Source organism: Mirounga leonina, unplaced genomic scaffold (genome assembly GCF_011800145.1).
Source record: "Mirounga leonina isolate KUSES-001 unplaced genomic scaffold, KU_Mleo_1.0 Mir_118, whole genome shotgun sequence".
NCBI lineage: Eukaryota > Metazoa > Chordata > Mammalia > Carnivora > Phocidae > Mirounga > Mirounga leonina.
This window is the reverse complement of record NW_023270277.1, coordinates 1,974,898-1,987,191: the sequence shown is the minus strand read 5'-3', so window position 1 is coordinate 1,987,191 and position 12,294 is coordinate 1,974,898. Positions and strand designations below refer to the sequence as shown.

The window sequence follows — 12,294 nt, the reverse complement described above, 5'->3', positions numbered from 1 at the left end:
AGGAAAAGACTGGAAATGCCAAAGTTCATTAAAACTGTGAGCAAGTGAAAAGCAGTAAAATTAACCACCAGCTTGCTCAGAATGAGGAAAATATGCTTCAAATGAAAAATGCTCAGGACCTCTGGCATAAAGTGGAAATGTAACCTAAGTAGAAGATGTGAACTCCAAGAGGTGAGTTTTTTTTTTTTTTTTTTAAAGATTTTATTTATTTATTCATGAGAGACAGAGAGAGAGAGAGCAGGGGGAGGGGGAGAGGAAGAAGCAGGGAGCCCGACGCGGGGCTCAATCCCAGGACCCTGGGATCATGACCTGAGCCGAAGGCAGACGCTTAACCGTGTGAGCCACCCAGGCGCCCCCCAAGAGGTGAGTTTTGTCACAGAAAACAAAATAAGACATTTGAAACATGCTTAGCAACTAATTCTGAGCTATCGCGTACGGTTATGTGTTGGAAAGAGTTACCGAATTTTGATTGGGAACCAGAAATGTGAATTCCGTGATTCCGGAGGGAAGGCAGAAAAGGACGAGACCAGCGACAATTTACCTTTACTTCCGGAGGAGTGGACAGATGAAGGAAGGATACAGACATTTAGCATCCAATTCAAGTGTCTGCCTCATCAGTTTTAGTCTGACTTGGTAATCTGTGCAGATGAAGTCCTGAAATACGACTTCATGACAGCACCACGAGGAACTCTAGTAACTTCCACTCAGCGTACCCCGGCTCAGCGTTACAGGAATCACTGAATTTCGTAAACACCACACTGAGGAGCCTCAGAACAGACTTTCTTTCCCATCTTCGGCTTCAAAGTTTTCCTCCAGACGCAGAGAAAGTCGAGTGAACTCTAATGCTGAGAAGTACTTTGAAAACCCAAGCGCTGGTCTAAGTTTTACCCACCCACTTTCATCATGGCTCTTTCTTTTGAACAAGAGAGTATTCCAAACAGCAGATTAAAAAGGTGGTGCTGGGATTCTGGACAATCTCACTACCGCACAAGAGGCCGAATCTAATGGATGGATATACCACCGATGTCAGGAATGCACATTTCATTGCTTGTGAAGATAAAAACACAATGAATATGTGTGGCACAAAGCATGAGCCCAGATGTAAATCATCAACAGTTGTCAATAATCACATATTGATACTGGTTCATCAATGTAACAGACGTGCCACACCAAGCAAGATGTTAATGAAAAGACACAATGAATGATCTAGTTATATTATCTGCAGATACAACCCCCGTCTACAAGTCTCATGAATACAAACCCTTTTCCCTTTAAAGGGAAAAGCAATTTGTTCTAGAATTAACAATTACAAAATAAATATAATTTAATTAAAAGCAACTTAAAAAGAGAAGCCGATTACAGGCATACGAAGAATAACTCCCAAGAGGAAAGCAGCGTGTACTGTTTGGACAGGTGTGCCAAAGCCCTAACACTCAACAGTCGTTCTAGAGTTGTCAACATTAAAGACAAACAAGAACAAAAACATTCTTTTTTTTTTTCTTTTTTTTAGATTTTATTTATTTGACAGAGAGAGAGATACAGCGAGAGAGGGAACACAAGCAGTGGGAGCGGGAGAGGGAGAAGCAGGCTTCCCGCGGAGCAGGGAGCCCGACGCGGGGCTCGATCCCAGGACCCTGGGATCATGACCTGAGCCGAAGGCAGACGCTTAACGACTGAGCCACCCAGGCGCCCCAAAAAACAAAAACATTCTTAACCTCGGCCAAAGGCTGGTGCCCACAAGCCCCTTGCCATTTCCTCTTGCCACCTCCACCCCAAGAGGTGGGGTGACAGCAGGCTTCCAGAGAGGGCTGACTGCTCCTGGGGTGCGTAGGGAGGTCACGGGGTGTCTGTCTACGCGGTCACAGATCAGGTGCCCGGGACCCATGGGGGAATGCTCGCTAAGCCAACTGTGCATCCCGTCTCACTGCCACTAGAATCTAAGGTGGCAGGGAATCAGGGGCTCAGGGTGCATTTGGGGCACACGGGAGGAATGGCCTGTGACAGCGCCTGACAGAGCCCAGGGAGCTCTGCATGGCCTTCTCGGCCCTCCGAAGCCCCAGGCACAGGGCACGGGAGCTGCTCTACACTCTCTTTCCACTAATCCCCCTCATAAAGCTACTTCCGTGTGCACACGGTGTCACGGCGACGGCACACTGGAGCTCAGCGAGGAAACCGGTCTAGGAAGCTGTATGGTCGGTGCTTCAGCTGTTCCAACCTGCCCGGCCCAGCTCAAGGACACTGGCATGGTCAGTCTGCACTTACCATTTCTGACATAACAACGTGTGGAAGCAAGGTGAGGGCACTCCAAAAATGTGATAGGCTGCACACAACAAAGGTCATGTTGGTTTACCGCAATTACAGTATTTTTCTAGGGTAGAAATAATATTCCCAGGTCAGGAGAGGATATTTGCAGGATTCATAAAGGACAAAAGATTAAATACTCAAAATATGTGGAGAACTTCAACAGAGCAGTAACAAAAGATAACCCGATGGAAACACAGGCCCAGGCCCTGGGAGCCCCGGGGAGGAAACGCCAACAGACGCTTCACGTGAAAAGGCGTTTCACTCAGAAGCATTAAGTTAAAACGTGAGGTTAGAATTTCAGACTCACCAGACAGAAGTCTGACCAATAATGACTGATTCGCAGGTGAGGAAACAAAAACTTTAAGACACCGGTGTTGGGAGTGTGAATTATTACAGCTGCTTTGGAAAGCAATCTGACTGTTTTCCTTTAAAACTGAAAATACAGGGGCTCCTGGGTGGCTCAGTTGGTTAAGCGTCTGCCTTCGGCTCGGGTCATGATCCCAGGGTCCTGGGATCGAGCCCGACATCGGGCTCCCTGCTCAGTGGAGAGCCTGCTTCTCCCTCTGCCTGCCGCTCCCCCTGCTTGTGCTCTCTCTCCCTCTCTGACAAATAAATAAATGAAATCTTAAAAAAAATAAAACTGAAAATACAAACGCCATACAGCCAGGCAGTGGCACTTTGAACGTGGGCCTTAGAGAAACGCAAGGATGTGTGCACCAGACACTTCCATGTTTCTGTGAGTATGTGTGTGCATGCAGCGGAACTGTGAAAACACGGCCTGTGAGCACACAAGACACACGCGTGGGAGTGACCCCTCTGGGAGGGGACGGAACTGGGGCGCCTGAAAGACCACGTTGGTAATGTATACTTGAACTTATTGCAAAAATGGCTGAAGTAAATGTGGAAAAATGTTAATATTTACTGAGTGTTTAATAAAATTCTTTCTTGTGTTTAAAAGACGTTTAATTAAAATAGTCAATTTGGGTCGAGTGAAGAGTAAAGAGGACTCAAGCAGGGGGCATGTCCAGACTGGGTTTCCCAGGGACAGAAGTGCATGGGAATCGGGGTAAACAGGAAGTGAGCGACACAGAAACACCCAACATGCCCACACGTGCAAACCAATCCCTGTGCCCAAGGGCGTTCGGTTCCCGTGAAGCAGTGATGGCGTCCCCAGGAATTTAGAGAGGACCCTACTGGACAGAGTTAGAACTCACAGGTAGGGGACTTGTCTCTCAAAATCAGAGCGCCACAAGAAAGAAAGAACCTTATGACACGCTTATCTTTCTTTTTCTCTGCCCCGGACACAGAGGCCACATGGTGTTACCATGGAGCTCAATTTTCCTTCTTGTTTTGACATCTTCTACCCTTACCACCAGCACTGATCTTTGGAGTTTCCTGCACCCGGTGACAAAGACAGGGAGGGCTTGGTAGCCAAGTGTGACCCTAAGGTGTCAAATCTGCTCATGACCCACCACTTCACTGCTCAACACGGAGTCTGAGCTCTGAACGCTTCTCACCCCACTGTCGGAAGTCTGAGCAAGGGTCCGATGCGAGCAGCCCCTAAGCCAACCTCTGGAGCCCTGAGGGACAGGGACCGGCGGACGGCCTCCCAAGGGAGGGAGGAGTGGAGGACAGAGACCCAGGGACAGGGTTGAGCCTGCGGCGGCTCAATGCTCACTACTGTTCTTTCTTTCAAGCAGGAGGGAGAATTCAAACCGATTAAAAGACAGTGCTGAGTTTCTGGAAACACACACACTCCACTCTTGAGACAGGCAGAAATTAAATATGAAATTGCTAGACATGTATCAGACCACAATACTCTTCCTTTCTTGGATGAAAATTTAAAAAACAAAACAAAGCACTTCATGATTTTTACTCATGATTCATTAGATGTTTTGCTATGAATATTCTGAATGGATAAAAATTATGCCCGATATTTAAATAAAATATATTAAAGCTCATTCATAAAAGTTATTTATTTGTTTATATTGTTACAGCGTCCGCTTTAAAGCACATCTTAATGACTTTCTTTGCTTATATACAAGCTGAAATGAAATGAATGAATCAAAATCTTACATTTATGCTTGTTACATCAAAAAATGAGAAGAAAATTAGTAAACATTCAGCATATCACTGTGGATGAATGTTAACACATTTTAGCTGAAATGTATGTATGATTTATGTCTATTTCATAATTTAAATTAGCTGCTTAATGATGCATGGCTACTATCTTCTCTTTATCCATATCCCAGTGCAATTTCATTTCAGGCGGAATCAGAAGCGTGCTTTCTTGTCTGCACATCTTTGGGAAAATATGTCCTCAAAACTGAGGCTAAAGGTGACAGGGAGTGCTGCACCTGACCCTGAAATCTCATGCCTCATTTTACAGGAAGTTTGGTACCAGCTCCACCCAGCCGTGCTCCCGAAAGCCGGGTGAAGAGGCAGAGTCCCCGGACTCCAGGACACAGGAAGCATCACCAAACAGGGCACACCAGCCAGTGCTGTGTTCACAGACGGGAGGGCTGGGAGTAGCAGTGGCCACCACAGGAAATACCTGCCTTCTCATCTCTCACTCATTAAACGCCATGGTAAATGCAGAAGCAGCTGATGGATGCACAGTCATTTTGAATCTACAATTCTCATGGACCTCAACAGGAACAGAAATCGGAGCACTTGTGAAGCTGCATGCTTTAGGGAATCCAGTAGTTCGGAGCTACTAAGAGGTGGGCCTGTGTACCCAAAGTTAAGTTTTGTCCGCCGTAGACGAGACACCTATGGACACCAGCCGCCGACCCCCACAGCTGCAGAGGGGGCAGCCTCCTGCCTAGCAGCATGATCATGCAACAGGGGTGGGGCTGGTGGCCGCGCTCTGGCTGCAATGAGGTGGGGCGGGAAGAAACATTTCTGTTTTATGCTGAAGAGAAACATAGCTGTTCCTCATTAGAAGTATGAGAATATCCTATCCTGTCCTTTTTTTTTTTTTTTTAAAGATTTTATTTATTTATTTGCCAGAGAGAGAGAGAGCACAAGCAGGGGGAGTGGCAGGCAGAGGGAGAAGCAGGCTCCCCGCCGAGCAGGGAGCCTGATGCGGGACTTGATCCTAGGACCCTGGGATCATGACCTGAGCCGAAGGCAGACGCTTAACTGACTGAGCCACCCAGGCGCCCTTACCCTGTCCTGTCTCGATTGCCAAAGCCACCAGGCATAATTTATCAAGCAGAAGTATGCCCAAACATCCCCCTTGGGCACTGCCCTTAACCCCTCCTTGGGCACCTTTCCATCAGAGCTATCAGAAGTGGCTACAGAGACTCACCTCCTTCTGGGGTGGAAGTCTGCTCATCGCCTTTCAGGTAAGGAAGGAAGCTCAAATGGCTGGAACGTGTAGATGAAAAAGGACACGGTTCATTTGCGAGCTAGAGAAGTATCCCCTGAGCGACCAGGAGAAGGCTGCACCCTCCGAACACCGCGGTTTGAATTTCCAGCGCACAGGAGGACGTGGGGCTCACCCACAGCCGGGCTCCGACGGACGGAGCCCACCACCCCCGGGGGCTTCCTGGGGCTGGAGTGCGGGAGGAGACTCGCTCAGAGACCTGGCCGGGGCCTACAGCAGACACGGCTCCTGAGGCCATGGCCGCACGGATGGGGGCCCCTGAGCCACCTCTTCCACCTGGGGCAGCACCAGGGGCAGGGGTGTCCTCCCGAACACTGCTCCTGGCGGCTCCTGGATTCCGTCTGTCCCGGCCCCGGACCCAATAGGCCACAGGCTGGGAAGAAGTTTTACAAGTTCGGGAGGAGGGCCTGCTGTCTCCTTTGCTGACTCTGAGTCCACTCAGCACAGCTGCTTCATTTCCACTCTGTCGAGCCAACCGGTCTGATTTTGGCCCGGCTTTAGGTACTGAAACCCACCTTTTCCATTCATTTCTCTTCTATGAGGGGCAATTTCCCTTAGTCAGAAGGAAGAAATAGGACTAATAACACCAGTGAGGTTAAAAGGTATGAAAGTACCCTGTGCTAGAAACCTCCTCCAAGTCTGGGCAAACTCAGTCATGCGGTCTGGCCCCTGTCTCCCGTGTGGAGGGTAAACCCGATAAAGGAGAAAGCTTGCTCCTTCCCTGTGTCCCCTCCACAGAAACAGGATCTGAGTATTAGGAAAAACAACACAAAAAGGAGCTGAGAAATGTGTTTTAATTCTGTCTTCTCAGCTCATGTATTTACCTACTACTCATGTTAACCACGTGAGATGCTGATGTAAGTTTTTGACAATTCTATGGCCAACATGATCTTTATTATTAACCGGGCCTTTGTACTCTCTGGCGCTGTTATTATTTTCTCTCCCTGACTCTGATTCTGTGTTTCCTGACAACCAGAACTTTCCTTTTTCACTCTGCGGTTACATCCCACAAACGCTGACCAGCCAATCTTACAAAGGATGGCAGTGATCTACAGCGTGTTCCTGACAAATTAAGAACAGAATACGGCAAACAGCCAACACCGTCTTCACTATGTGCTAGCCACTGTTCCCAGCAACCTGCACGTAAGACCTCGCTTGAGCTTCACGACACCCTAAAAAGAATCAGCCCTGCTGTCCTGGTAAGGATGCTGGGACACAGAGACGCCATATCACTTGCCCAGGCCCCACGTGACTAAGGGGAGGGCAGGACTTACCAGGAAGCCAGACAGTGGAGGCCTGGCCTTCAGTAATACCACCTCTGCTGCCTCTCGGCAGAGGTCCTCCTGAAACTGTCTTAGGCTCAACAGGAACATGGGATGGGTTCCAACAGATCTACAGGGTTCTCCACCAAGAAACGTTTGCTCCCCCTCAAGGCTGCTCGTGCCCTGGAGGGCTCTCTGTCCTCTGTGCTCTCCCTTCCCCAATCCTTATTTTTTGCTGACAACTACCCCGTGCTGTAGCCCAGAGTCTTCCAAATGATGGCTGGAACACGCTGGGGGACTGCAACCAGATTTTTAAGTAAATTAAATCAGGACAGAAACCAGGAGACAATGGCACGAAGTATTGTTGCAAGAATGTTTTGTCTTGTTTCTCTGTGTGTATTTGCAGTAGGTCATGACGTAAGATTATTGTTTACACGGCAGCACAGTCAAAAAGTCTGAATAAACACCACCACCCAGGTCTAATACCAAGCCTTACTGCTGTCCCCCAGCAGGCGCCTGAGACAGGGTTGTCAGAGGGTGAATGGCTACGCAGTGGGGATGTCCGGGGAAGCGTGTTTAGAAAACTGAGTGAGGTCATTCTGTAAGTCAGGGCTCACTGCTAGGCTACTCACTTGATTTTTCCAGACTGGACACACCAGGAAAACTGAGGATGCTTGTTCTGTATGAAGCAAAGCAAAGCAAAGCAACTACACGCAAAGGCATAAATATGACCGGCACTGCCTTACCTCTTCGCCCAGGATATACGTGAGGGTAGTACTCGTAATAGAGATCAGGCTGGTCCAGGTTTCCAAAGGGCTCAAACTCCATCTCAGCATTCTGGAAAAGGCCCAGCTTCACCAGCAGTGCCAGCCTCACAAACCAAAGCTAAAACACAAAATACAATTGAAACAATAGATTACCTACGAATGTCAGGTTCAGAAATTCCTATTTCCTATTAATTTGGTAGCAGAGCTTGATTTCCAGTATATTAAAACAAAGCCTACTCTCGGTTTCTTAGCACATTTGCCTAATTACATGTTTATAAAAATTACTCTCAAGCTTAATAAAAACAACGTAAATGATTTTGTCTGATTTGGCTTAATCTGCCAATCCTTGTTGAGGAGAATGGAGAGCAGGGATGGCAGGGCTGGGTGTGGACAGAGCCACGTCTGGGGCGGGCACTGAAGGGTACGGAATCGCCACGGGGGGAGGCTGAGGGGAGGCACAGAGAGGAGAGTGCGATGTGGGTGAGCAGTCAGCTCTGAAGGGCCAGAGGGCCCTCTGGGTGCAGAGGCAGAGCGGGGATCTGGAAAGGAAGACTAGAGTAAACTCATGTTGACGTTAAATTTGGGCTAAGAAAATCTATTTTTCGTTCTCACGTTGTTCTTAGTGGCATGAAAGGTCACGTCCCTTCCCTGTCCCCCCTTCATGACCAAAGGGGCTGTACCTGTAAGGAGTCTGCCGTGTGGCTGGTGGGCAGCCCGCTCTTGCCGTAGCCTTGGCCGTGGGCCGTGAGAAGGCGCCCGCAGAGGTCAACCGCTGCCCTCCAGTTTTTGCAGCTCTGTAAGACACAGCAGGACGTGTCACCGAAAGCACAGCCACTCCTACACGCAGGGCCTGCCGTGCTGGGCCCAGCGCCAGCCCCTTCTGGTGAATGACGGCCAGGCCAGACAGCTGCTGGTACGGAGAGCGCCACTGGTCGACGCCTGTGTGTAACTGGGCAAGAAGGGCACCAAGCGGGAGATGCAGCTTGAGACGAGCAAATCCGAAAAACATTAAAATTTAACAACTGATAGAACACAGAGAGAATTCCTTTTTAAAATTCATTTTATTTAAATTCAATTAATTAACATGTACTGTACTACTAGTTTGAGGTAGAGTTCAGTGATTCATCAGTTGTATATAAATACCCAGTGCTCATTCCATCAGCTCTTGTTGAAAAGCTCCCCTACCCCCAAGACTGCTTTCCTTTTTCAGCCAAATAACTTTATTTTGTAATTTTCACAAATTTAAAATCAATAATTTAATTTTATGCTATGTGCCGGATGTATTTCTTTGTATCTGTAAGAGCTGTGTGTGATAATAAAATAAGTGGTTTTGCATGCTTGACATAATCCTGTTTCACCAACATTACAACAGACGGCTGACCTGGACGCCAGCGGATCAAGCTGGACATGCTCTGTTTATCCTTTGCCCTGATGCAACAGACAGGAGGGCCACCGGGGAAATGCACAGGAAAACGTCCTCAGAGAGAACACTGCAACCTTCGGGGAAGCGAGAAGTGGATGCTCGTGGCCCATCTCCTCACCACACCGGGCACTAACACCGTCTGCACGCCGCAGACGCTCCCGTTCACGTGTGTGGCCGACAAATGGCAGACCACGTCAGGCTCTGGGGGCAAGTGGTGGATGAACACACATCCTTGCATGCACTCATCTCACGATCTAGCAAGGAAGACAGATATGAAACAACTTACTTTCCCAAGATGAGTAAAATGATTTTGTGTGTGCTCACAGTGCTTTCTGAACAAGAAGCCATGGGAGCACATCACCTGGTGGCCAGACTTAACCTCAGGGAATGGAAAGCTACTGGAGCCCAGACGTGAAGGAGGAACAGTGGGGTCAAGAAGGGGCAGGACCCTCCAGGCCGAGGGGGAGCTGCCTGAGAGAATCCGGAGGTGCCTCAGAAGAACGGCCTTCAATCAGGTGGCCGGCACATGGCAGTGAGAGGACAGGCGTGAGGATAAGAATGGGGATGTCAGCAAGGAAGGCCTCAGACCACGAGAGATCCAGACTCCTTCTGAGGGGCTGGGGAGCCACGGAAGGGCTTTGGGCAAGGGAACGACACAGTCCTGTTTAACAGATGCTGGAGCATGCTGCCCACCTCTCTTAGGTACTAACTCAGGCACGCACTGCTCCTGTTGGCACCCTGCACCTGCCAGACAAATCCTAAGTTGGGGTGAGGACCCAGAGAGCATAGGCCTTGCTGCAGAGGGGCCTGTGAACGGGGACCGATTCCTGGCTTCTCCTGACAGCGGCCCTGCAGGCCCCGCGAGGGGAATTCCTCGGGGCACGGGCCAAGGTAGGTGCTTTGACTTCTGGAGAATCATCCTAAGTGTGGCTACGTATATTCTTGAATTGCAAACGTGAAAAAGTAAGAGGGAAAGTTATCCTGCCAAGTTTGGACCAATTCTATGTATATGTCTAAGCAGATCCTGTATGCAGGGACGATTAATTGTTGCTGTTTTCCCAACCGCCTATGTCACACATGCTGGCCTTTCCTGCTGGTGGCAGTAGATCTGAGCAGAGTGCTCAGGGCGGTCTTCTGAGGAAAGGACTCCGGCTGAGGATGGGTAAGAGACCCCGTGAGGAGGGCAGGAGGGGGGCTCCGGTAGGCAGAGGCCTGGTTAGCGGGCCGCGGGGATGCAGTGAGGACGAGGGGCAGTAGGGGTGGGCAGTGCAGGTGTGGACAAGGGGCAGGGAAGGCCAGGCCAGCCTCTGCAGGCTTCCAAGAGGATGGGCAATGTGTCCTGCTCACATTCTAGAAACAGCAGCCCCCCTCCCTGTGAGGAGGAAGCATGAACCCGAGGGGCTGAGCAGGTGTCCAGGCCTGGCACTGGTGGTCTATGTGTGGCCCGCAGGCTGGATTCGCCCTGTGCGTGTCTACACACGGTTCTGGAGACCAGCCTCCTTCACACGTCTGTCTGCAGCTGGTTCTGTGATCCACGAGGGAGGTGGGCAGTCACTGCAGAACTAAGTAGCTGCCCTGAGACTGAGTGGCCCTGAGCCCAGTGAGCCACCCCAGGCCTGGCCAGCACCACATCCAGGGAGACTGTGGACAACGTCCCATCAGTGGCTTATGACGGGCCCTCAACGAGAAGGGGTAAGAAACAGGAACGTCTCCAGCAACTTGACAGGGCATTTGATGTCAAATGCAATAATGATAAAAAGTGGACTTGTACATGTTTTTCATATTTTAATTTAGATTGAATTTTACAGAAGTTTCAGTCTGCTAAAGATTGAACAGTTAAAGGAAAACACCTGTCCCTTCCATGCCAAGCTTGAAAAGCATGGTCGCAGGCCACCTGTATCCGTGGCGGGGGGAGGGTGCAGACACGGCAGAGGGACAAGGCCGGGCGACAATCTGACATGGGGAGCACGGGGAGCGAGGCTGCAGGATGGATCTGAGACTCTGACATGCAGCCAGGCGGCGGCGGTGCGAGTCTTGGAGACAGGGAAGGCTGGAAAGGGTCAGAGCTCGGAATCTGCAATTTGATTCCAACAAGGCTGAACCTGAGGGGCCTTTGAGACATTCAAGAGGAAAAGAAAAAGCAGCTACTGCCGTGTGTGTAGGTCTGTTTGGGAGAGGGGCATGCCTGGGGCAATGTGGGGGGCTCTGCACAAGGAGGGTGTGGGTGAGATGGGGGTCAGACCCTGAGGATGTGCAACATGGGTGGCCGGGGAGGGGGAAGGCCGAGTGTGGGGGGAAGGGTGTGCGGAGCAGGAGGGGACAGTGCTCAGGGCTGCCGAGGAGGCAGGCACAGGGACACCAGAATCATGGGCAGCTGAGAGCTGGTCTGACGGGGAGATGGGATGGGAAGTCAGATGGAATGAAACAGGTGGAAAATAAGGAGGGGACCAGTGAGCCAGGTGACCCTGTGAGGTCTGAGTCACCAAGCTAATCGTGGTGGTGGTGAGCGGGGAGAGAAGAGGTGCTTCTTCTGTGTCTGCTTTTAACCAAATGCTCCCGTGTGAGAGAAAGCAAGAGAAGGATCTCGTTGGAGAAACGCTGACTGCATGCTAGAAAGAAAGGATCATCAATAGAACAAGGTCCCAGGAGTCAGGAAAGGATTCTCGCATTGCGGCGGGGAGAGGGGCTTCTGTCCAACGGTCTCCAGCTGCTTTAAGCTGGGGCAGGGGGCCACTCCTCCAACTCCAGCCAGGAGTGGGGGGCGGGGGGGGGGGTTTGAAAGAAGCAGAGACAGTCTAAAAAGGTACTGGGAGCCAGAGAAGCCTAGAAGGTCCCTGGGAAGCAGGCGGTGGTGTTTAGTGTCACGATGAGCGCTGAGCTTGGATGTGGGACTTCTGCAGCAGGCTAGTGGCCTGGCCAGGCCATCTGCGTGGACTCGACATCATCGGGTGAGGGTAAAGGTTGGGAGAGAAGACAAGCAGGCAGACCTCCTTTAGCTACAACTACCCATGTGACCTCTGTGACTTACCCAGGCCTCAATCACACCCTTGTGATGTCAGCTGGCCACCCTGAAGGTGGAAATGAGGGTACACTCTGTGGAGAAGCTGGAACCACTCTCACCCCTCATGACCTCTTCCCCTAGTCAGC

General features: G+C 50.3%; 1 protein-coding gene across 4 annotated transcripts in view; it reads right to left on the bottom strand.

Annotated features, from left to right (window-relative positions):
* LOC118007342 (trafficking protein particle complex subunit 12-like) overlaps positions 1–12,294 on the bottom strand; it is an 88,691-nt gene that overhangs the window by 43,560 nt on the left and 32,837 nt on the right. For all 4 annotated transcript variants that reach the window (XM_035000376.1, XM_035000377.1, XM_035000374.1 and 1 more), the window contains exons 4-5: positions 8,405–8,518; positions 7,704–7,842 (exon numbers count right to left, since the gene is read on the bottom strand). In XM_035000376.1, coding sequence (XP_034856267.1) covers positions 7,704–7,842; positions 8,405–8,518 — 253 coding nt within the window. The remainder of the gene's footprint in view (positions 1–7,703; positions 7,843–8,404; positions 8,519–12,294) is intronic.